At 47.6% G+C, this 25,748-nt stretch overlaps 1 protein-coding gene across 3 annotated transcripts in view; it reads right to left on the bottom strand.

The window, feature by feature from the left end:
- Positions 1 to 483: 483 nt before the first annotated feature.
- POU2F3 (POU class 2 homeobox 3) overlaps positions 484 to 25,748 on the bottom strand; it is a 41,266-nt gene continuing 16,001 nt past the window's right edge. For 2 of the 3 annotated variants that reach the window (XM_013103115.5, XM_072027808.1), the window contains 10 exons: positions 13,036 to 13,140; positions 11,409 to 11,511; positions 8,437 to 8,519; positions 8,135 to 8,317; positions 7,644 to 7,785; positions 6,678 to 6,814; positions 5,299 to 5,460; positions 3,840 to 3,906; positions 3,221 to 3,353; positions 484 to 2,379 (listed from right to left, as the gene is read on the bottom strand). In XM_013103115.5, the coding sequence (XP_012958569.3) occupies positions 2,340 to 2,379; positions 3,221 to 3,353; positions 3,840 to 3,906; positions 5,299 to 5,460; positions 6,678 to 6,814; positions 7,644 to 7,785; positions 8,135 to 8,317; positions 8,437 to 8,519; positions 11,409 to 11,511; positions 13,036 to 13,140 (1,155 nt within the window). In that variant the 3' untranslated portion in view covers positions 484 to 2,339. The remainder of the gene's footprint in view (positions 2,380 to 3,220; positions 3,354 to 3,839; positions 3,907 to 5,298; positions 5,461 to 6,677; positions 6,815 to 7,643; positions 7,786 to 8,134; positions 8,318 to 8,436; positions 8,520 to 11,408; positions 11,512 to 13,035; positions 13,141 to 25,748) is intronic. The other variant, XM_013103116.5, reaches the window with a different exon arrangement.

Below are 25,748 nucleotides of genomic sequence, written 5' to 3'. Positions count from 1 at the left end.
GGATGCGCAGCATCGCTCCTCCAAGCCCCAGCCACGTGGAAGTACTGCTGGAGGATCATTTCATGACTCATTTCTCTCCCTGACCCCCAACCAAAAATCCCGTGCTTAAGGCACAGAGTGCAAAAAAATATCTTTTTAATTCCTATCACGAATAATTCCTACTCCAGTTGCACAATACTGGTCTGGTAAGAGTCCCTGCTATAGGGGGCAATGGGAACCCTAAACAACATGCCACAAAAACCCACCCTCGTGGCTGTACCAAACCTGTCAAAGCCTTTAGAATAATTATACTCAAATAATTTGTTTCCCATCTCTAAATAAAGTTGGAAAGCAATAGAGAGCAAGGCTTGAAATCAACCCTCCAAGCATGTAAGAGCATTTAATTAATGGCAGAGAGAAGGGCCATAGCAATTAGTTAGATGAATACTTCCCACCTACATTTCTTGCTTTCCCACCAGAAAATGCTTTTTAAACCACAACAGATTTTGTTGCAAAAAATAGAAAGTTTCATTTAATTTTAATGTTTCCACTGAAAAAAAAAATGGTATGACGAAAATGTTTTAGTTAGAGGTAAATGGGTGATGTGGGGAATGCAGGAAACAGAAATACAGTTTCTCCGTTCTTTGTTGCTGTTGCTTTTGCTGATGTCAGAACATTTTTTAAAAGTGATTTAATATTTAAAAAGGAAATATTTCTCAAATTCTATTTTTCAAGAGATGTTACCTTAATCTTTTTCAATCCTTTCTCATTGTTATCAGTGTCTGCTTCTATACCATACCACACTTGAAGCGAAAAATGCAGTTCCACGTACAATGTGCTTGTAGGACTCAACACTTTGTATAAAGGTAAGTGAGAAACTCTTAAGGTCCACAGACCCACTACGGCAATAGTGTCATCACACAGCACTGAAGGAGTAGGATAAGAAACAACCAAATCAAATACATTTTTCCCCAAAAGAAGTAACAAAGGATAAATTTTACTATTAAAAAAAAAAAGCTCACATTTGCCTAAAAAAAAAAAAAAAAGTAATTGAAAAAAAAAAAAAAAAGACTACTACTCAAAAATGTCTATTTACAACCTCTGAACCAAATGCTCATTTACTCTAGTTTCACTGAATTAATTACCTGTACCCATTGACAACCTGACCAGGAATTTGTATTACTCAAGTCTGCTTTTACAAAATTAAATATCTGCCTCTTCTTAAGAGGCGAGTTGCAAGTAACCACGATTTCCCTGGCAATATGCTGTGACAGTTGAAGCTTCCTACGCTTTGGCGTCTGATGATATTAAGAAACCTTGCACACAAAATCCTCGAGATTCACACCTGAGCAGTACAACCTGTCCCCCAGGAACGAAGGGCACGCTGCAGGGATCAGGCCGGCTACATCACTTACAATTCAGGACAAACCACAACACACACACCCCTCTGCTCCGGAGAGGTTGCTTTCGTTTGGTACCAGATAAAGCCCAAAGGATGAATAAAAGAAAGAAGAAGGGGAGGCCAAGACTAATCCTCGTCCCATCAAACCAACACAAACCGCTGTTGTGTTCAGTTGGATCAGAAGTGCACCCAGTGTTTTACTACAGTGACATCCTCCAGCGAGGCCAGCTGTGAGCAATAACAAGACCTGGACACAGATTTTGCAAAAGGAGGCAATTTTTTTTAAAGGAAAAAAAAAAAAAGGCTCTAAAATACTTTAAAAAAAAAAGAAAGAAAAAAAAAGGAAAAGGAAACAAACTTTAGAAACAGGGCAGAAGGGCTCAAAGCAAAGCAGGTTTGGTGGTGGATAAAGCACAGTGCCATTGACCTTGGAAGTCTATTGAAAACCAAGGCTCACATCTAGATACGGGTCTCTGGTGAAATGAACTGGGTAACCTCGGCTCAGTTTGGGGGTTATGGTACGTGTGCGTGATAGTAACAGCATGGCAGACCCTCCTTGTGGGAAGCTCTGAAATGAGTGAGGGGGAAAAAAAAAGAGGGTCCTGACACAGAAATCCTTCCAGATCAGGGATTGCCAGGCAATCCAGTGTGAATGCAGAGATTTGCAAGCAGAGGGCAGTGTTTCATGCTAATAGTGCTAAGCAAGGGCTCGTTCTCGAAGTGAATGCATGGCAGAGTACTAAAATGTCACTGGTGGTGGTGAGAATCCTTGGGGAAGGTCAGCTGCAGTTTGAGTCCCTGGAGAGTTCTGCTGCTCTGGGCTCCCCTAAACAAGACCTTCATTTGGCAGCAGTTTGAAGGCACTGGAACGCCAGATGTTGCCCCAAGCATTGTTCCTAGAGAAGTTGGTCCATAGCTAGAAGTCAGAGCTCCTGTTACACACGGTGGAGGAGTCATCTCAGTGGAGGTAGGTAGGTTGATTCCATCGGTACCAAGATCTGTTTGCGACACAGGGAGTAAGAGCTACAATTGCATGCTGTTAACTTTTTCCCTTGAAATATCAATCATTCCTATTCTGTTTGTGACCCTTCTTAGACCTGGCAGCCAGCAAGCGATCCTTTTTCCCGTAGGAAGCTCGGAGCAAAGCCCCCGTCTTTCTAAGCAGCAGCTTGCACGGAGCTCAGGATTTCACACGCTGCTGGACTTCCTCTGGGTGAGAGCAGGTCTGATTCATGGCACGGGATGCTCCGTGACTCAGAAAGCCCAGAAGCTACACGTAATGCCCTCTGCTCTCGGTTGCCTTCCTGCTAACATAGCAGCCTTGGTGCCACGTGCAAGGAGCCGCGGAAACTACAAGCACAGAGAGAGCTCAGCAGCACAGGCTGCAGCAGGGGAGCAGTCAGTGAAATAACTAGAAGGGCTCTGAGCCCTTGTGTGCGGCTTAATCCTTTTGTAGCATCTAAAGGCAGGGCAGAGGAAAATTGCTGTTCTTGTTTTATCTGCCAGTGTGGGATCATTACGCTGCAGCAGAGCTCTCTGGTTGGCACTACCGGAGAGAAACCTGGCTGTGGAGAAGTTTATCAAAGCAGAAGCAGCAAAATAAGCCTTCCTCTGCTTCCTCCACACACAGAATTAATTCAAGACAGTCCTTAAGGACAGTGCTTCCATCCAATTCTTTTTTTTGTTTGTTTGTTTTGTTTTTCTTTTTAACCAGCACAGTATTTCAGGCAAACCGGATTTACTGTTTGTTTTTGGGCTGCAAGCTCTTCTCTAAAGCCCCCCTGCTTTCCTCTCAAGCCCCCCAGTACCCAAAGAGTGAGACATGCCCCCCTGCCTTACCCTGAAGAGTTGAAGCCGGATGAGTTCATTGCAGCTTTGGAGTTGCTCTGGGCTGTGCTGGGGCTGCTGGCATGGAGTGCACTGCCAGGGGACGAGGGCCTGCTGGAGTTCCCTGGGGAACACGATGATGTTACTGCACGGCAGAGAGAGCAGAGTGAGGCTGGGATCCCCTTCTCCTGCCAAGGAAAGCCCAAGCCCAAGCCCTTCCACTGTCCTGTTCGTCCTGCACCCTGCTCTGTCTGGTTTCTGTCGGAGCAAACCACACCTCTGCCACTGCTCCTCTGAAGAAATGCAGTTACCTGCCCCCCCAGCACCCTCTTGGTTGGCTTCCAGGTGCGTGCCTGGCTCCCAAACCTCACCACCCCAGTCACTTTTGGCTAGGATTATCCTGGGAGTGTTACAATGCCCAAGGATGCTTTCCTTGTCTTTGTCCCAGACAAGAAAAAACTCAGCTCTTCTCATCCCCCATCCACCCACTACATGAAGCTAATTTCCCTGCCCCAAACCAAAGGTCTATTAAAGAGGGGCCTGCAGAGGTGGCCTGGAAGCCAAGCAGCAAGAGAGCAAGAGCAGAGGAAGGAGGGAAGGAACAGGGGGGAGACAGTTTGTCACGGCTTACCTGTCCCAGGCATGGTGCTGTGCACCGGGTTGACAGAGAGGGGCCCCAAGGACCCTGAGGTAGAGACCTGGGGAGGAACAGAAGCAGACAGTCAGCAGCTGGCACTCCGAGGATGCAGACCACAACACGCCACTCCTTCGTGTTCCCTTTGGAGTGTGCTGGCTCCCAGGCAGACTTATCTACATCTGAGCCTCCCACCAATGCTTCTATTCACGCTCTATTCTGCCAGCACAGTTCCCATATCTAGGGTCGGGCAAAGAAACCAGGATGAGTATGATGTGTGCCTGATACTCCCCACACAGCTCTACGTTTATGGATCAGCTGTGGAAAAGCCTGAAATTGCTGCGCTTCCTGAAAGCTCTGAGCTCCAGCCAGGAGGAGCCCCTGCCCTTTGGATGCTTCAGACTGGATGTTCTCATGCAGAAACACCCCGGCTCGTTCTGGTCTCGGGCACAAATCACCCCTTTTCCTTTGAGGAGCTCTGGATGGGTGAGAATCCTCATGTGACAATTACTAATTTGGTGGCTGTAATCAAAGCGAGCCTGGGGCATCTGGTGTTCAGCCGTGATACTTTAACTACAGGCAAGACTGATGAGCAAAGCCATACTTTGTGCGACGCGCTCACGGGGAAGCCAGTCACCAAAGCTGCTGCTTCACAAATTCACGGCTTGCAAGCAGCGCTTTGTGTTTGCGACTGCAGCCCAAACGTGTTGTGCAACAAGTGACCAAGCTTCTTGTGATGTTTTTCTGCCTTCTAATGGATAATTCTAAAACCCAGAAGATTTCGAGATAAAATGTTGCTTGTGCGTGTGTACTCTTCCTCCCACTCACATGTGCTGCAGCACCAACAACACCGTAGGGAGGTTCCTGCCACTTTTCTACATGGAAGCAACTAAACAACTATTAAGTAGCAGAAATGCAATAGCAGCTTGTTATCCAGAACAGCCACTCTGATTACAGGGACATGCTTTCACTAACTCTCACAGCAGCTTCTTTCTCTCATCCTTCCTGGCAATGAAAATACACTTGTCAAAATGTGAATGTACAATGAGGGAGAAGGACAAATAGCGCTGCTGAAGTGCGTTCTGCATTTCTAAACAGATGGAAAACACCACACTGTGAAGTAAGTGGTTACTATCAGGTTTCAGACTCAACCAAATTGACATCACTGGATGTAATTCTATTTCTCTGGAATGCTGAATTCCTCCTCCATTAACTCTGGAAAGGTTTTGTTTGCCAGTCTTAGAGTGAGAATTTTGGGGATAGCACCCCTATTTGGATAAATTATCCTGCAGTTAGACCAACTTATACTTTCTGGGAAACGTGCATTTTTTTCTTGTGATTTCTTACCAGTGTTTTCATTAAAAGAATGCAAAATGTTGTTCTATAAAGGCAGTTCTATATCCCCTTTTCCCTTCCATGAGCAGCACATGCAGCTCCTTAGCCCAAAGTCTCTCACCAGTCTGGAGTTGTAGATGGGTGATTTGATGGGGGACGGCATCGGGCAGCTGATCCGTTTTTCCTTCTGGCGCCGGTTGCAGAACCAGACCCGAACCACCTCCTTTTCCATGGAGAGCTGCTCTGCTATTAAGGAGATCTCCTCTGAACTGGGCTTGGGGTTCTGCTAAGAAAGGGCAGGAGGTTAAAGAAAGCCTCGAAGGTCTGTAACTTGCAGCATCACTGCCTGCTTCTGCTGCTGGAAAGGCAGAGGACGAGGGTGGGGTTGGAAGTAAACTGGAGAGGGGAGAATATTTGCTTCTAAGGCAAAGGGTAAACATTTGGGTGAGAGATTATGTTCTGTGAACCAGAAAGAGCCTCTGATTCAACATCAGATCTCATGGAATCAGCGGGGATGAGTCAGTACCTGGCCCTGCTATTGCATAAAGCACCAAGCTCTTTGATCTTAACAGCACCCTAAATCATTGCTTGAGGGGAAGCTAATGACTGGTGGTCTTCTTATCACCACACAGGACACACGAGCTCCGAGTGCTGGTTGTACACCTACCTGCACCATCTCACAACAACCATTTCATCTTTGTCTTTCTCCATCCCTCATTTATAAACGGAAATAATAGTACCCATCCTTTTTTTTCTGACTCACTTATTTTCTGGTGCATTTGACAGCATTTAGCTCTGCGGTTTTTGATCTGAGTTGGAGACTTCAAGGGAAAAATAATACCCAGCACGGAGATGCCAAGACAGTTTTCCTGTTACAAAGAGCGCTTCGTACTAGCTAAAAAATGAGCTGCCCATAACAACCTGAAAATGACTGCCTTTTGTTCTCATCAACAGTCTTAGGAGGAAAATTTGATATGATCAGATATGAGGGAGAAAACAGGAATAAATGAGGGCTGGTCAAAAACAGTTCTGAGGAAATATTCTCAATGGGTGATGCGGTCCTGGTGATGGGCTCTGCTTCTGAAAGGATTCAGCAGCACCCTGAGGAGCGATGCTCTGCTCCTTGCTGCACTCGCAGGAGCTGCTCAGCCAGGCACCCACATCTCTGCAGTGCTGGGGCCAGCAGCTGACCCCAATTGCCAAGGGGTGACCCCAATTGCCAAGAGGTGGGTGTAGGAGGTCAGCTTTGGCCAGAGCACTGATTAGTGCAAGAGAACAGGTGTTGAAACTGTAATTGCTTTCAAAACATCCACCAAGGAAATAATGGGGCCTAATTTCTTTGCTTTGACTTTTCCCTTGAACTCCTTTGAGCATTTTCTAACCTGCTGTCAAAACAATTTATATATTTATTTACTTTTGACTATTTAGTGCTGCTACTATGACCTAGCAAATGGCAAACCCAGGGACAGTTCACAACACATTGGAACATTTTCCCCTCACATCTTGAAATCTTTTCTCCAGCGTGGAGCGAATGTTGGTCTCAATGCTGGTCCGCTTCTTCCTTTTCCGTCCAAACATCTCGTTCACTGAGGGGTAGGAATTGGGAGTGCTCATGGAAGAATCCAAAGGAGCAGATTCTGGGGAAGGAGAAAGGGGAAAAGAGATACTGAAGAAGATCACAGGTTATTTGCATTCCCAGATCCTTTCTGGGGACTACAGCACCTCCCTAAATAAGTGAAGTGCTCCTACATTATGCATAATTCCTCTTAAAACTCCTTCAGCACTTCCAGATCCATCAATCAATAAAGAAATATAAGTGATAAAAATGTTAATAAAAACACCGTTTTTTCTTCTTCCATCTTAATTTCCACCATGCTCTGATGCGGACCACAGATTTTCTGACGTTTTAACGTCACACAGTTAAGGATGTTGATTTACCTCCCCAGGGTCAGGCCTCGTGTAGCTGAGACACCTCCTGACGTGGTAAATTGGTCAAACACACAGCTCCTGACGGGCACACGAGACCAGTGCCACTCCTGCGCTGATTTGCAGCCAGCAGAGGACACCAGCCCCGCACTGCTGCTGCTGGGGATTCCCCTCCCAGTGATATCCTCCTTTTCTAGGCACTGCTCACGGGCTGATGGGCTGATCTCTGTCACAGCACTCCCTGCCTACTCTTGCCAGTTTGCCCAGGGAGGGACAGGACGGACTAGCCCAGAGATTTGCCCCAGGCCATGCAACAGAGGCTGCAGGAGCGGATTGCCCCAGACACCAAGTGGCAACGGGAAGCCCACATAGCTAAAGCAAAAAAGCAGATGTGCTTTGCTGTCTAGGCTGTGAGCAACAGAAGTTAGAAGTCTGTTGTCAGAGGTCTTAAATTTTTCTGGCTTTTGTGGGAGGCTCCTGGATGGATCCTCGCCTGTGCTGGTCAAAATCAGCGGTGTTTCTGCATCTAATGTCACCCACCTGCGTCACTCAGCCACTTCTCCAGCAGGGGTTTGAGCTTGCACATATTCTTAAAGCTTAGGTTGAGAGCCTCGAAGCGGGAAATGGTGGTCTGGCTGAAATCATTGCCATAGAGCTTCCCCATGGCAAGTCCAACGTCTCCCTGCCAGGGAAGACCCAAATCATAACATGAAGTCAGAAAAAAAACCCCTCACAGCTCCCTGCTGTCACCACCTCTTGTCCAGAAGAGAAGTCACCGAGTGTCCATGCCCACCCTCCACAGAAAAGGACCTCTCCTCCCACCAGAGTCTTCCCCATGCACCTGAGCCTTTGTATATTGAAGGTTTGGGATGAGGTCGTGATAATGAAATACTAGGAAAGGTTTGTCTCTCCATGTATTTGGAAGGGGATATTTATTTCTAACCCAGCCCACCCTCCATCCACTCCTCTGCCACAGAATCCCCCAACCCACCATGTGTGACACCGATGTTCTTACGGACGAGGCCACTCACCTGTGTAAACCCTAACTTGATTCGCCTCTGTTTGAAAGTCTTGGCAAACTTCTCCAGCTCCTCCAGGTCACTGGGCTCCTCAGATGCTCCCGACGGAGTTAGGTGCTTGGCCACTTGCAAATGCTGGGGTACATCCAGGTGAGGTTCAACTGATGAGCCAGGGAGCCCAGAACGGCCCACAGCCTGTTAAAACAGCAGCAACAAATGCAGGGAGTCACAACGACAGAGAAAAACACACGGTTTTCACTGCCATTCACCCTCAGTAGAGCAGTGCTTTAAGCTTCTCAGGGTGGGTGAGTTACCTGTGATGCCAGGCTGGGTCCTGGCTGGGAGAGGAGAAGGCTGCCCTGCTGCTGAGGGAAGGAGAGGAGGTTTGGCTGCAAAGCTGGGGAGAGAAAAAGAGATGTCTGATCAGATCAGCTCCTTCATCAGCACCTAGGCAGCTGAGCATCGCCCTGCACAGCCTCGAGAAGCTCTGAATGGAAAACGTCAGCTTGTTCTTGTTCAAAATATGAGAATTTTGGCCATCGCAAGTGTGGATGGCTCTGAGCTGGGGTATGAGACTGACAAGGGTTTATTTCTCTTTCTTTCCATGGCCTTTTAACCTGAAAGAGATTTCTAGAGTGATGATGGAGGTAAAATATTTCAGCCATTGATCCCTGCGTGAGGTTGAACTAGGACACAGACGTTTTATATAGACATCTAACTTTGATTTCAGATGTCAAGTAGCTGAGAATTTATCACATCCTTAGCGGTGATTTCTCCCAGTACTTAATCTCTGTAACTATTGAAAATGTGCATCTTATTTCCAATATGAGCTTTGCTGACTCCAACTTTCAGGCACTTTATCATGTTAAAAACGTCCTGATCCTACAGTTAATCTCATGAGCCTACCCAATCTGCTCTCTACTATGCATTTCATTTTGAAGTGTCATTTCAAAGCCATCTGACCCTTTCTATTCTACCCTACTGTATTTCAAACAAATTGAATTTCTTTTGGAATTTATACACTGACACAAAGTGATGAAAGGAAAAAAAAAAAAGAAGGGAAATCTATAAAACTAACAAAAAGTAGTATTTATGGACACTGTGTAATTGTTCAGTTGACAAGCTGCTGAGCGCAAGCCCATATGTCTTACAGGGAATGTCCTAAAGGATTTAGTAGAGACCAAAGCAATGTAGTTCCATATAAATTTAGTTAGGTTCTTCAAGTCTGTTGTGGTTGAAGCTTATAGAATTTAGAGAGGATTTATAACCTTTCCTGAAACAGGCAATATATTCAATTGATTGGAACTGACAATTATAGGGAAATCTATAGACATTTATGGACTTCTGCTGAAAAAGGAAAAAAGATCATCTCCGAAATATCTTTCTCTCCCTCTCCGTCTTTTCTTTTTTAATTTAGATCTGAATGTGCAGGATCCCATTTATTTATTTAGATTGGTGTTTCAATAAGCCTTCTCTAATGCTGGAACAACTTTGAATTTCAAATGCAGGCTGGTAATGAGGTGCACATTTTTAACAGTGAAGGTAATTAATCACTGGAATGGCTTGCCTAGGGACATGGCGGATGCTCTGTCATTTGGAGTCTTTAAAAACATGATTGAACACCTTTGCAAAAGCTAAGCTCTAGCTCAAATGAAAATTATGGACTGGATTCAGGAATCACCGGTTTGACAGCTGATGAGATGGAGGCTGTGTTTTCGTGAGATGAAGTCTTCAGCAGCAATATTTTGGCTGAGAGTATTCCCAGCATCTCCCTGGCTGCCTGTTTCCACCTTTGCAGCACTGAGCTCTCACCCTCTCATCCGAGCGTGCCAGCATGAGCTGTCTGAAGGGCTGCACAGTGAATCAGATCAGCGCATAATGAATCAGGCCTGGGAACTTATCTGGCTAAAAAAGAACTTTAAAACACTGAAATCAAACCCAGACTTGTGGCCTCTTGGAAAGGTTAAACCCACAACCAAGTCCCTTTGGCTGTGAAATCCGTGAACGGATGCATCCATCAGTCAGAGCTCAGGAAGGGTTGGAGATGTTCCTATATTCCTGAGGGGTGGCCCCAGGGATGGCTTCAGGAACACTCCACGCACCTCACCGGCATGAAGAGCGCTTCACCTGCATCTCTACCAAACCACTCGTGCCACAAAACCCAGCTGTGCCTTCACTTTCAGTCCCTCAGTGCACGCACACAGCGGAGGATCATTAAAACTTGACAATCGTCCATTCAAAGGGAAGAGATCTTGCTCAAAAAGCTGGCTGCTGGCCAGAATACCCAGTCTGCAGCAAGTCTGGAACCAAAAAGGGGTCATGGCCAAACAAGTGGCCATCTGTTGGAAGGGCTGCAGCTGCCAAAGGAAGTCACTTAACAGAAGAAATTGTAGTTCTATAAAAGGAAGCAAAATGCTATTTTCCAGCATCGTGCGTTTCGTATACAGGAATAAAATCGGGCAGCGAGCAATAGATTATCCCGACCCTGACAGCTCAAACAAACTAAATTCTAGACTACTGTTAAATATACATCAAGTGGTTTCTTGATGCATCGCTCAGCATTGTTTGGCAGAGAGAAGAGTGCATGTACTGTCAATGAGAAATAGGCTTCCCAATTGCCTACAGTGTGATATTTCTCTTGCAGAGCATGTGTACAATTGCATTTGAGCTGCAGAGACATTATGGTTCTAATGCCGAATTTGGGCTCCTATAGAGGGACTTCTGTGCTGAGAATGAGTGAAGGACCCAAGTCCCTTTGCATCTGCCAGGTTATGGATCGACGTCTGTGTTTGTCCACAAGCAGCATGAAGCTTCATCAATGGCATGTCTGTGTCCCAGAGGCTGGAGAAATGCCATGAAAATATCAGGGATAAAAATAGAAACACGAGGTCTTTCTTAAGCACTGCGTTAAATCCTCTGTCCTTTCATGATGCTGATTACACTCTGTTTCAGAAGTAGTTATCTCTCCTGTCCTCTCCCGCCCCGTGCCTTGGAGCAAGGTTGGGAACAAGCAGTGGCAGCCCCACTTTGGAGCTCGCTCCCAGCCCCACGATGCTCCTGGCTGGATTGGACCTCTTTGCTTGGTGCCAGCACTGTCCTTCCACCAGAGCAAGGGGGCACTCGTGGGATGCAGGAGCTGTGGGTGCTGGCAGCAGAAGGGGCCAGGCACCATCAAGATGGGGAAATCGAACAGGGCAGCTTGAAAGCAAGAGTCAGGAGAAGGGAGGCTCTCCCTGGATACGTGCCCATGTATTACAACGCCCCTTTCGGTTTTGGTTGCTCTTACCTTGTTGCCCTGCCTGGGACTGAGAGAGAAGAAACTGGGGAACTGACTGCATGTGACCAGGGAGCAATACCAGCTGCTGCAGGGTATGAAGAGAGCTCATATCCTATGGGAAAAAGAAAAGGGAACAGCAACGCTCAGAGACGTCTGCTCTCCACACAGCATCATCTCCCCCCGTCCCTGGTCTTTTGCACTGTCCCTGACCCCTTTCTCATTTTTCATTTAGCTGCCAACACATCACATGCGTGCACAGGAGAGCTGCAGATCCAGAGCTACTCAAGGATATGAAGTTTTTCAGCTTTGTAAGAAAAATGCTGTGCACACAGACATCCACGGGGAGAACGTCTACTTTTAACTGAGAAAGTTAATGCTTGAAAAACAACATTTTTGAGGGACTGGAAATCAAAATCTCCTTATTAAGAAGCAACAGCAAAAGCCCTTGGATCTCAGTTTCTTACAGATATTTTCTTTTCAGAGAATGAGCTCCCTAAAATAATACAGAAAAGGTGCAGTGGGCTGTCTCATCTCCCAGCTCTGAGCCTGCTTGGCACAGAAGGCTGACTTCCCCACCAGCCATGTGCTGGGATGGGAAAGAAGCAAAGCCCAGCAAGTGCCCAATTCTCTGCACCATCAGAAAACGCATTGCAATAGCCACAGCCACCTCATCCAAAATGTTTTCTCATCTTTGCCATGGGGACTCCCCACCCTGCACTGAGCAGAGCAGGCAATAGGTACTGAGAGGCAGGGAGTGCATCCCAGAGCTCCTTCACATCCCTGGGGTCCCACGTCTTTTGTAGGGATTAGGGATAAGAGTTTGCATTTGTTTGGGGTAGAGAGAAAAATGCTGCAATAAAACCAACTTTCCTGAGAGGTGTGTTCTTGAAGGAGCTCATTGCTCTATAAGATGAGCTCTTTAAGCTTCTCAAGAACTGTTATGAAGTCTTGGGGAACTTCAAAAAGGCTGTGTCATGTAAGAGGTCTGATTACCCCAGGAAAGAATGGGGGAAGAGATTACTGAGCAGCCATGTGGCCTTCCAGCATCTAACTATATTAGAATTTAACAATTGTTAAGTGTTAAACTCCAATTTTTTACCTTAGGGAAAAAAAAAATAAAAACTCAAGTAATCAATTTCTTCTCTGATGTAAATCAGTTGGAGCCAACACATTCAAGGATGGCTCAGATTAGGAGTTAATCTAACCTGGGATTGTATCTCCAGCAATGACATTAACCAGGCATTCAGGAAAGAGGAAGACCAGGACAAGCATATCCAACACTTCCCCTTGGTATTGTCTCAGTCTCCAATTATTTTCAGCTCAAAGGGATTTCCTGAGCATGGTGTGGTTTTGCCTGCTTAGAAAACCCTCAAAGGAAATCTCTTCCAAGTACGTGTCCAGTCTGCCTTTGAACCCATGTAAACTTTCTGCATCCTTTGGCAAGGCATTACACAGGTCTCCTGGCTGCTGCAAAAAGAGGCTGAGGAGGAGACTTTGCCAATTTACTGTCCATCATGTCCTCAAGTCTTCATTTGTCACTGCCAAAAGGTGCATCTAATTTGGCAAGTGTCTCTTGAAACCAGCCTTTCCCCTGGAGATTCGTTAACTCAGCCCCTAATGCCTCAAAGGCACTTACCCCTGCGATTTGACTTCCAGGCATCATTGATGATCCCTGTACAAGGTGTCCTGACCTGGGGGGGATCGTAGACTGCAAGGAATCACTGAGGTCTTCGGTTTTAATCTGAAAAAAAAGAGCAAAGCAGTTGTAGCCTTAGGGAACAGACATGGGCCACAGGATGGTAAGAAGTTAGAGAGGCTGGAAGGGACGGGGAAGGGATTGCTTTCAGATTAGGGGGAGAAATCAGGACCTATTGCTCCTTTCTGGCTTTGCAGAAAGGTAGGGGTTGTTCCCCACTCCTGCTCTCCAGTTTATATGTTTTTATGTCAGTACTAGGTTAAAGGTTGGACTAGATGGTCTTAGAGGTCATTTCCAACCCGAATGATTCTACGATTATAACAGGAGAACAATCTTCCTGCTCTGCTAAACCAAGGGGAAGCTTGCAGTTTGCTCAATTAAATCACATTAATTAAAACACTTGAGAAAGTTTCCAGTCACTTCACGGGCTTTAAAACATGCGAGTGCTTTCCTCAGACAAAACCCTAAGACGTTTTGTGGTGGTGTTAGGAAGACACGATGCAATTCCCCTTTACAGATCACCACTCATAACCTGACAGTGGGTGTCTGCAGATGGCCTCACACATTGTTCTGCAGGTAGCAGAGAGTGGTACCAGGGAAAAGAAAAGGAAAGATCATGAAGTAAAAGACCTTAAAAAGCAGTATACCCTTCCAGACTTGAAAATACACCACCCGTGGGCACCACATGTAGCAAACTATGAGAAAGCAACAAGAAATGGGGAATCCTGCTGTACTGGCAAGGAAAAAAATTGCTTCCTTAGCTAAAAGAAGCTGTGAGGAAAAAAATGACAAACTTCACAGGTGTCAGCCCTTTGTCCAGTGGTCATTTTTGCCTACTTTAATGTTCAAGAAAGATTCCAGTCTACAGAAACCATTATTTCTGAGTCCACATTCTTATATGGGTTCTTAAGAATTTACCCAGGGACCAGAACTGAATCCTTATATTTGGTTTACACGGTAGTCACAGTATTAATTTTTAACATTGCTACTACATTTAAAAATAATAATAAAATTACATCATTTTGTACTAGCTGATATATATATATATTTATTATTTATTTTTTTTTTCAGCAGACAAAGCTTCAGAGGAAGCAACCTGGCTGGGGAGATTTTAGAAGTTTTTAGAATAATTCCTGAAAGTTGAGGAGCGTCTGTGTGCAGATGCTGTGCAGACGCATGAGAAAAGTCATAGAGATCTCTTATAACACATTTTCTCTAATAAAAGATGCACTCAAACAGTTCCCAGACAGGCTCAAGTTTTTCCCCGAGCATGAACATGCCTACAAGACGGCTCACATCGGCAGTCCCCTCCTAATTTAAGCCTTTCCAGTGCAAGAAGAGGCTCCGGTTCCCCCAAACTGGAAAGAACAGGATGAAAACATATAGGAAAGGTCTTGAAAACCTTGTCCACAGACTCAGCATCTCAGGTTCACTCTTACTACTAGGACTGAACCTTGCTATCTCTCATAAATTAACCCCCAAGCCCAAAATCGCCCAGAATTCGAGCGGGGTTGTGTTTGCCGGCGTTTTGTGCAGCCTTCTACCAGCAGAGGGGGACAAGAAATGCCCCTTTAAAAACAATGGTCCATGTGGGTTTTCTTGGCTGAAGGATCTTTTATTTCAGTTTGAGTAAAGCAAACAACTACACAACCCCTCTGTGCCCCAAAGAGAAAGAGAAAGTGCGATCAGAGGGAGCCGACCCGATAAACATTAACCTCTGCATTTTGGAAGGTACTGTGCAAAGGGAAGAGAGTTACAACATCTCCTTCAATTAAACTACAGCTCTGGATACTGCCGAAACTAGTTTTGCAATAAGACCAGCTCCTTGCAACAAGGCTTATACATGCTGTGAATTCCAGTTCTTTCCTACCTTTCAGGTCGGCATGATCATCCCGCTTAGCCTGGCGAAAAAATCAGCTGGAAAGAGCTTCTTGATCACTATCAACGCGGATAGTGTTTAAGTTACTAAATGTTAGGCAAAGGGCTCGGGAGAATGCACCGTTACCCTTGAGCCATCCAGTCACCGCAGGGAAATGGTTTTATGCACTTTCTTTTCCTGAAGGTGCATTAAAAAAATATATAAAAAAAATACAGGTATATATCATCCGAGCCAAAAAGTGGAAATAAATAAATAAATGCTACTCCTGCTTGCAATTCACGCGTGTCTGCCTCGTACAATGCAGTCATCCAAGGCTGAACAGTCCCAAAAAGAAAAGATATCCGCGTGTTAGAGGACGAGGCACTTGATCCCGCCTGGGTTACGATCCCGATAGGAGCGGAGTGTTGTCGAAGCGCAAGCCATTTCCAAACTGAAATCAATTTTTACAGCTGCCAAGCGGAATGATCTGGAAGCGTTCCAGGCCGAAAGGGGTGTGTAGCTGCATCCCGGCATCGCACAATATGAGAACGGGAGGTGGGTTTGGCAAAGGACCGGTTCCCCATTTAAAAACAACAACATCTCCCACTGCTCCTTCCCCCGGCCCTGGAATTCTCTGGCTCTCTCCTGCGCAGTGGGCGGGAACCTGGGTGTTCTTGACAAATCCTTCTCCCCTGCACCTTTTTTCATTGGTTTTAGGCTCAATTTTACTTCTCCCTCCTCTTCCTCTCCCCACCAGGCCTGCAGCTGGCTAATTGTTCATTAGCAAGAGTTCGGGGCATATCCAAAACTTTGGGGATGGTTTATGCAAATCCTGCACCTTCATTTTTTCCCCAGCTAAACCGGCACTGTTACCAACTGTACGTTAGAAAGAAACCAAACCAAAAACCCCAAAAAACCACACACATTGTGGGCGAGGCCACTCAATATCATGAGACTCCCTTAAAATAATGTAAATTTCAAACTAATAAAACGAGGGGAGGAGTTGCCTTTCTCCTTTCCCAGTGCATCTGACACACGTTTGCTGTTGTTTTCTGCAAATGTGAGAGTTTTCCTTAAGGAACCAAAGAAGGTTAAAACAAAATCAGCTCGTGTAGGTGTTTGCTGAGATCCGTGCTAGATGACTGTGCACGAAAAAAAAGAGTGATTGGGTTAAAATCAGGGCCAGGTCTTGCTGTGGTCCCCCAGTCCTTTCCTTTTACATTGTGGCCAGGGCAAGAACAAGAAGGCATTGAGAATAAACCTCAGTTTCTTCCTGTCCTATGGGGTTTGGGAAAATAATGCTATGAAGGAAAAAAAAATGAACTTGGAAGAGAGGAGGGGGGAAAAAGGCAGTGCTCGGAGGCACCTGGGCAGTCTCAGGGCTGGGGCCCCTGGGCAGCAGGTAACGGCAGGTGGCGGCACCCGCACGCTGAGCTGCCGAGGGCTGGGGAGAGAAATCACACTTGCAAATCTCCAGTGGATGTTTTCACAGCCTTAAAATAGGGTCAGCTGCCCCCAAGCAATCCCTGTGAAAAACACAGGAAGGGTGACTGGATGGAAGGAGTCCCTTCCTTAGTTGGCTAGCGCGTCTGCTGGGCACGGCCAATGATGGATTGGTTCTTACCTATCTCTAGCCTGAAAACAAAAACAAAAAGCAAAACAAACTAAGAAACATATTGAGGGCGATGGAAAATGATCAAAGCTCTTCAGCTTGCTTGCGCAACTGATTTGTGGAAGGTGTTTCATAAACATTTCATAAGAAGGAGAATTATGAAGAAAACATCTCCCAACCTGCCTGCAATTACTGCACAAACTCTTCCTTACCAGTAGGAAGAAGGGGAGGAAAAAAAAAAAAAAAAAAAAGTACATCTGTTTTGTAACTGATCTGTGAACTTTTGGCAAACATTCGGCTCATGAAAACATCCTGCAGACATATTGCAAAGCTGTAAAAAGCCAGCCTTACACGAGGAAGTTGGAAAGATTCACGTTAGCAGCTCCGATCTCAGCGTGTGGAAGGCTGTCTGACAAACAGACAGACGGACGGATGGACGGACTGACCCACACCTGATCCGATGAGGCCACAGCAGGATGCCATCGGTTGCACAGGGCCCAGGCTGCAGCCTCCTGGTGTAACCCAGCGAGGTGGCTTGGGATGCTTCACGGCATTCCTGTGCTTACAGGATCAATTAGCAATTCAGCTAACGAGCACCAAGCAACCAGCCGTGGTCCCCAGGCCAGCAAGCATCTGCTGCTGGCTGGGAGCACTTTGCAGGTGACATTAGTGAAGAGGATGGCAGAGCAATGCTAAGGTGGGACGGGCTGATTCTGCACCCGTCTGGGATGCTCTCCCCAAACCCAGATAAGGGGTGCCCCTACCCTGCCCGAGAGAGGCAGTGAAAGCCACGCCAGCCTCCTCCAGCAGCAGCTGCGGTCGTCATTGTAAAACCGGAGACAATCGGATTTGTTGTGCAGTTTCTATTTAGACGGCAACCTCTTTGAAACAGGTATTTATCTGCCCTCGTATCTGGCTTATCTGAGAGTCAGCAATTCACAACTGTTTAAGACTTGGACTTGCTCACATCCCTCCCCCTGCAGCTGCAAAGGGCTCCGGCTGTTGGGAAGAGGCTGCGCAGAGGCTTTGGAGCCGCTTGCCCCTCAGTGAAGGAGAGCAGCACATTTCTTCCTGGGCTGAATCACTCCCAAAGCATTATTTCACACAACTGGGTTGCCTGAAGTCAAGGGAGGAAGTCTTACGATGGAAACAGGTATCAAAACTGGATCCAAGGCTATTGCAGCTGAGCCTTCCCACCTTCCAATGGCGTAAGTGTACTTCTGTGAATTACCTGCACACGTGGGCACCATAAAATAAAACACACACTAATAATGAATTATAGCAATAATAATAATAATGGGCTTGCAATTACTATTTCCACATGTACTATCCTGCACATGCAGCGAGGCTTAACAGACACTCAGGAAGAAAGCAGAAAGCCCTCCTGTTAATAGGACAATATTCACCCTATAAAATTCGGTATCCTTTCACGGTGAAGAGTGGGATTTTCAGAAGCTGTCAGCATGACAAAAGCAGAATTAATCCCACGCTGAATGCTTAGCAGACAACATCCTAAAACTCAGTAATGGCAACACACTGAAAAATTAGAATGTAATCCCTAACCTCAACACACCTGCATCAGAGCTTTGAGGCGTTTGAGTCTGTTAATTGAGGTCTGATCTGATATGCTTCACCCTCTGAGCTGCAGCTCAGGACGTGAATGGCTGCGCCGGAGCCGTAGTAAAAGTGGGGGTGGGAAATCAAAACTAAGTGTAACCGAGCTACGCGCTTCACAAAGGGAAACAAACAGAGCCACGCTCGGCTTTGCGTTCGCAAGCCTTCTGATGCAGCATTTCCCAAGTGTTTCTGCTTTGAAGCAGAGAAGAGGAAAAAGAAAGAAGCCATCCCTCTGCTCCACGCCGGGCGATAAGCCTCCAAACGATCACGTGCAGCACAGCAGGTTTCCAGAGCAGCCACCAGGCACGGGAGAGGAGAACTGAAGGCAGAGGTGGGGTGAGCACCTGCCCCGAGAGGCTGTGCTCACGTCTGTGCTGCCTCTGCGTGAGCCCCAGGAGCACAGCGAGGGCTTGGAGTGGTGACCTGTGGTCAGAGAGCACCGAGCTGGCAAAAGGATGCTGGAAAGCAACAGCTTGGAGCATCTTCGCTCTTGCTATTGGTACTCAGGCATGTGGTGCCTTCCCTGCCAAGGCCTGTGGATGTGCCAAATTGGAAGTATTTAAAAAAAAAAAAGGGGGGGGGGGGGAGGGGAAGATGCCATTTTCTTGGTCAGAATGGTGAGAACCTCCAAACAGAACATGGAAAATTGTTTTACCACCGTAAAGGCTGCGATTTCTCCCACGGCTCCGCTCCAGGACTCTCCTCCCCAGCCCTGAGCCCGGAGGTGCTGCCATTGCTGCTGCCCCAGCCTCGCCGAGCGTTGCAGCACTGCTCCTGCATCTCCCGATTCCACTTGCCCAACTTCCAAAGCTCTCCAGAACTCCACCTCTGCCTACACCTTTGCGCTTATCTTCCCCGCTCCCACCCTGGGCTGCATCCCTGCCCCTTTCCTTATCAATCCGATTTCACACATGCCAGGCTTCGTTGCTTCTCCCATGCCCTCCTGCATGCTTGCACAGGTTCCCTGGAGCCTCGTCATGTTCCTGTTGAAGTCAGCAGCAAAATTGCCTTATTGGTCTTTTACGGGGGCCAGAACCAGACCTTTAACCAATTCCCTACGTGAAAAATTTCCCCTTTCCCGTGAATCCCTTGCCTAGGGGGGAGCAGACCGTGCTGATCCTGTATTCTCTGTGCCCTCTGGCTGCCAACCAGTCAGAAACCACCTAAATACCTGGCACTGCCTCCCTGCTGCACAGCACCGACGTCCCCGGCTCAGTCATCCGCGCGCAGGGCAGGGCGAGACGCGGGAGTCGTGGCGCAGGGAGCCTTCGCTTTCCGCCCCATCCCACATTGGAAAAGGAATGAACTTGGAACCAGCCGGCTCCCGTGACTGGGGCTGGCTCCATCCCAGCTCCGCAGGTTTCTCTGATTGGTTCGGGGGAGTTTTGGCACCCGCTGCCGCGCCCCGGGGAACTGGGACACAAGGAGAGCAGCTAGAGGAATTGCATTAAGCGCACACAAGTCATATAATTAAAAAAGAAAGGGAGAGTGAGAAAGATCAACTTTGCTGGAGAGTATCGCATAATTTTTCGGTTGGGGTGGAAGGAAGGAGGCTGGAGGTTGAGGGAAGAGGGAGCCGGTTCTCTGCTCCCAGCTCGGGGGCTCTGGCATCCTCCACGTGCCGGGGAAGCAGGCGAGAGGGTGTCCTGCGAGAGAAAACCCAGCGTCTGCCTCCCAAGGGGCCGAGCAGCTCCAGCTCACCCACTGATTTCACATGGAGAGCTGGCACATCAGCACCTCTGGGCCGGGAGAAAGTGCACTCTGATGTCAGGCTTCCAAAATTAGAGGCCTTGCTTGAAACCCCATCACCTTCACCTTTTTATGCTATGACTTGCCCTTCTGCAAAATGGGTGCAGGGCCCCACCCTCGCTGGGTGGTGCAGGCTTTTGATTGAATTCTTGGAGCTCACCAGATGAAAGGCCTTCAAGAATTTGGAGTCTTCTCCTTATTACCGATGAGCCATTCTCCAGCAGGCAGAAGAGTCATAACCATGCATGGTAGTTCATGCAGCTCACCACTTAAAAAGGTGCCAAGCAACCTAAAAAGCACCTTGACAGTGACATCCATGCCCTGAGCTCAGTTTCTATTGCGGAAACAATCAATAGGTCGCTTTAGTCCATGAAACCAGGGCTTGTTGCCTGCAAGCTTAGAAAATATTCACTAAGAGACGATAGCCCAGCTGAGCAGGGAATTTGGACAAAGAGAAGACCAGTCTGTCTCTGCTTCATCTCTAAGAGAGCTTGGAAACAGCAGCACAAGATATATTGCCAGTGGACCAAGGCAACATGTGTGGGCAATACCTTCTAAATACAGGTTGCTCTTTGGGAGCCTGAAGCAGGAAAGCAGGGGTTTGTGAACGGGCTGTGGCTGGATCTGAGAACCAGGCACAATCCTGCCAACTCAGGAGTGATGCTGGGCTGCTGTCAGCAGTTATTGGCTAAGCAAACAAATCTGGTGACTTCAATCCATCCCTTGGGAGCGGAGGGTGTGGGGTTCAGAACCTTTCCTCCTACTTCTCTCTCTTTCCTCCCCTACAAACTTTGCAAGAGAGTCACCGGCACGTTTTGGAGTTTGTTCCCAGCAATCTCATCTGCAAGGCTCCAAAACAAAACTAGCCTGCAGAAGAGGTTCCTCTACATATCTGTCCTAAGCAAAACAGGGCCAGATATAGAAACAGAGGACTTTCCCTCCAGCCAGGGCTTTCTCTGATGCTTTCCCAAAGGGCTGCATTTCAATGAAGAACCAGCACACATACAAATTTATGCAATCAGTCTATCCCTAGGACGGAGCAAGGGAACTTCAAAAGGGAAAGGCCAAGGCAGCGCTCAGCTTAGATCCAGTGTCAGTCAAGGCAGATATGGACAGCTGGGCCCACTTCCAACTCGAGAAGGCTCAAGAGACGAAAAGCAGATGCAAGACTTAGGCTGACACCCTGGGGCAATGCGGAGAAGAAGAGAGAGTGAAATCTGAATTGATCCCCAGAGGGGAGAAGGAAGCAGGATGTGAACCTCCCCTTGAGAGGAGGGCAAAACAGGACTGGGATGGAAATCTGGAGGGCAGACTGAAACCTGAACTACCCACAGGGAAGAGCCAAGCAGGAACAGAAATGACATATAGGGAACACACGAGATTAGGGGGGAGGTGGGAACTCAAAGTGGAATGAAAAACTATGAGAGAGATCGCCGGGGGGAGGGAAGCCCTGATTGAGCAAAATTAAATCTGCAGGGAGTTTTGCATCCCAGATATTAATAACAAACTACCTAGCAAGTTGGGCCCTTCTTTCCACCTTCAAAAGGATGGAGGGGAGGAAGAACTTGTCTGTGGTTGAGCACAAGACTATGAATCAGAGAATCGGAGTCCGTATCCCAGCTCCGCCAGGGAGCAAGGCCCTGGATTACAATAAGCCTCAATGTCCACAGGCAACTCTCCCGTAAAGCATCCACTGATTTCAGCAGCAATCACAGTGCTCAGCATCTTTGGGAAAAGCCAGGGAGTCAGCCTCCGTCTGCCTCATCTGCAGGACAGGGTTAAACACCTCCCTACCTTCTGGAGGATGCTAAATTCATTAGCAAAGAACCTTCAGACGTGTGGGCGGAAAATACCCAGCAAGGTCAGGGCGTTAATGGCTCTGAAGAAGGGCCACCTGTGATTTCACATCGCAGATGCAGTTTGCCTGCTTTCCTTTCTCACATCTACAGGTCATCAGCTGCGAAGGCCTGAGACAACTCAGTCTCTTACCTCTAAAAAACTGTTGGAAGCCCCCCAAACCCCAGAAATTCAAGGTCCATCAGAAAATGACTCTGCCAGACACGGACAGGGCAGGGAGGTGAGGTTAGAGAAGCAGATCCTGGGGTGGGGGGAAGATCCTTTTGGAAGGGAAGAATTTTTCCAATAGCCCAGTTCCTCACTGCTCTTTTGGGGTATACCAGCAGGCACATTCAGCTGACCCCCCCCCCCCCAAAAAAATCTGCTTGAGTACCTCTGACTGGGAATCTTAAGCAGCTCAGTGGTTTGATGCTGACCGGTCACTGGAAGAGAAGGGGTTTGAAATCTGTCCGTTACCATCTTAAGGAACAGTCAAACTGGCACCGAGTACGACCCGATGTGGGAATTTAAGCATAGAGCTCATGTGCACGTGAAATACCAGCCCACTTCAGTCGTGTATCTTGCTTCCTGATTTTACTCTGGACGCTTTCCTTTGTGCTCTGAAGATCTCTCCTGCAGCACCACCACATCTCCCAGTTCCCTCCTTTCCTCAGGTAAATCCTTCCCAAAATCCTATTTCTAGGAGGCCTGTAGGAAAGGGCTGTATCCACATTACATCCCCTAATGGGTGTCAAACAAAGAAAATAAAGTAATAAAGAACCAAGAGGAAAATTCAAGCTATGCGGAGCCCTGGGCTACTCAGGCACATGAGTGCCTGCAATATTGGTAAGTCTCACGGCAGGATCACCTCTGTATTGGTGCAAATATCAGACCTGTCATTATCATTAATGAAATGACAGCCTGGCTGCGAGGGTTAGCCTTCTGCTGGAACGAAACTGCATGACATATTTGGACGCAGAGCACACGCAGATCCTTTCCTGCCCTGAAATAAACCTTTCAGCTTTATTTCAGAAGGGACACGTTCTGCCCCAGCTCTGGAGCTCAGCTCTGTGCTTGAGAGCATGAGGGGCTTGGAGGGGACATCTCGTTCCCTCCTCTGGAAGGAGATGTGAGCCTTCAGTGCTCACGTTGCTGCAAGGGCCAGCAAGTGCCACAATCCTACACATCACTTCCCTGGTGGAAAAGAAACCAGTGATCCTGAATCTGTTCTTCCCTAGCTATGGGTTGATGTATGGCACTGGGTGCCGACACGCACACCATACACACAAGACCTGTTTTCTCCCCAAACCATCAGCCCTGGCTCCTTGTGCGGATCGCAGAAGGCAATGGAGTTATAACTCCAGAGAAAGGGCAAGATACACGGCTCTCCAGAACAGCTCTCTGGAGAGCAACAGAGAAAACAAACCGTGCAGTATTTCCCCGAAGTGTGACCACTGCATTTAGCAAGGGGGGAAATAAAACAAACCAGAGCATCACCACCTGGTGAGGATCACCACATGACAGAAGAAAAGCTCTGACTCCAACGCTTTCAGCCAGACCTTTCCCGGTCTGAAGGCTCTGAAGCCACCACCGCCGAGTTCCTCGCTCCTCTCCTTGACACACTCTGGACACGATCCCAACCCATTAAGAAGCAGATGTCCCTATCCAGGTTGCCAGCACTGAAGGTGAAAGTTTATTACGCTCTCTTTGCATTTCCCTTGATATAAACAGGAAACAACAAGCATTAGACTCCCTAAATAAAAAGCCAAACCAGATAGGCAAGGCAGAAGATGCTTCTTTTTTCCATACACACCCTTTCCCCTCTCATTCACATACAAATTACTGTTGCATCCAGGTGGGAGGAGAGTTTAAGCGGGGAGGGGGGGGAGTGAACATTTGCCAAATAGGTTGAGGGATCAGAAGGCAGCTTTCTCATAAGGCACAGGGCTGACCCACAAACTGCGAGAAAACCTCAAACTCCGCAAGAGTTTCCCTCCTCCCCGTTCGCTGGGTGAGAGCAGCCGCAGCAGGGAACGGGTAGGCAAGTAAGGGGTCTAACCAGGTCACTCCACCCTTCCCTTCCTGCCTGGAGCATAACAGGGGAGGGAAACAGACCTGAAATGTAGGCCATCTACAAAGACTGGGGGAGAGGCTTAAACGATGTGAGATTTATGATCTTCAAAGTGATTAGCGCCCAGCACTCCAAATAAAGTCAAAGAGAGCTCGGCAGCTCTCGCGTTCAGCTTGGAGTTGGGTTTCAAACCATGCTGCTCTGGCTTCGGTTTGAAAACCTGAATTGCAAGGTAACAAAAAAAAAAAAAAAAAATACACCCAAACCCCAAACCAAAATTAAAAACCCACCAACCTCCACCCGTAATGAAAGAGCTCGGCATCTGGTTTTACATGAAAACACTTTGATATTCCCGTATCTCCCCTCTTCCTTTTTCTCATCGCTCGGCATCTATTTGCTGAATTGAAGATAAATTCACCAATAGCTGAGGTCAACCCGAAACGTGAGTGTACAACCGGTGTGCGTTTGGGCTCAGTCTGGTTTAAAATAATACCAAGAATGGCTCAACTCGCCCTGGAGAGGGCCAAGAGAGGGAGACAGAGAGCCACACTGCCTGCAGGTCCTGCACCCGCTGCGTCCACTCACCCACAGTGCTACAGCCTGGATTTATAAAGCAGCTAAAAAACACCACCAAAATGAGCTTATTCGGAGCTTTTTGCTTTTTTAGCCTTGATCAGTTCCCCACCTGGTTTGCTGCTTGGTGACACAGGTGTGCTGGCACGAATGAACGGGACTTTGTGGTGCCATGCAACCACAACCTCATTTTGGGAGCAGGACGTTTAAATTGAGCAGACTCTGGCCCAAATCCTAGTGACTATGAGGCTGCCTCCCTCCTTTACCAGCAGCTCTCATTCAGTGGCATGCAAGGGACAGGGACCTTGAAGATAATGAGTCCAATCTCCAGCGGGTGTGAACCAGCGCTGCTTCACCACCATCACTAACGTCTCCTCGATTAACCTCAGCCCAGGATCCAGTTCTAACATCTTTGTGGTGTTGCCATAGGAAAAGTTTGCAACATGTAATGATCTTGTACTTTCAGAGCTTATTTCTATCTTGAGGGAATTTTCTTTTATCACTCGTTATAAGCAGATTGGATTCTTCTCTTGGCTTGTAGAAAGCCTGTGCTTTGGGCTCTGCAATCCACAGAGCTGGAGACACAAGACTTTTTGTTTTCAGCTGGGTTTTCCAAAAACCTGGAAGATGGCTGAACGTGTTAAGACACCTTTGATAGGAAGTTAACAACCCACCCAGAGCCGGAGCAGCCAAACCAAACAAACAAACAGCAGCTTGCTGACATCTGTCGGACCAGAGCCACCGAAACAAGCTCGGAGGACAGAGAAGTCACGGGAGAGGCATCAGCTGCCCACCTGCTGCTAGCAGGAAGCCTTTGCAAAGGATCGCAACCCTTGAACTCGGGGAAGGCAAAGCTGGAAGCAGACAGGCTGCTGGATTGCTAGGAGTGCCAACATCTGCTTCAAACGCTAGTAATTGTCCGTGGAGCTGCAGCCCTGCTGCCTTTCCTCGCTCCAGCTCCCCAGGGCGCTGCAGCAGGTGGGTGCCTTTGCTCTCCAGACCTCCTCTTTTTGTTTGCGAGCTCTGAGCCCAGCCCCACTGACGACCACAACAGTCCTTGGCTCTGGACTCGGCACTTTTTCTCACGTCTCTGCACAAATTTGGGATCTGGGGAGGGCTGTCACCTGCCTCCCCTTGCAATTCTGCTTTGAGGTTCAGGGATTTCAGAGAGCCAGGTGTGGAAGTCTCAGGCACTCCATGAGACAGGGGTTGTTTTCAGCTGCATGAAGCCAGCAGATAACATCTAACAGCAAAGACAACAGCTCGCCAGAGCCTCACGTGCTGCAGCCAGGGCTGCTGCTATCAGACACGCTTGCATTTATCTGCTGTCCCTTTCC

The sequence above is a fragment of the Anas platyrhynchos genome, chromosome 25 (genome assembly GCF_047663525.1).
Source record: "Anas platyrhynchos isolate ZD024472 breed Pekin duck chromosome 25, IASCAAS_PekinDuck_T2T, whole genome shotgun sequence".
Lineage (NCBI taxonomy): Eukaryota > Metazoa > Chordata > Aves > Anseriformes > Anatidae > Anas > Anas platyrhynchos.
Note: the sequence above shows the minus strand (reverse complement) of the source record. Positions and strands in the feature narration are given on the sequence as shown.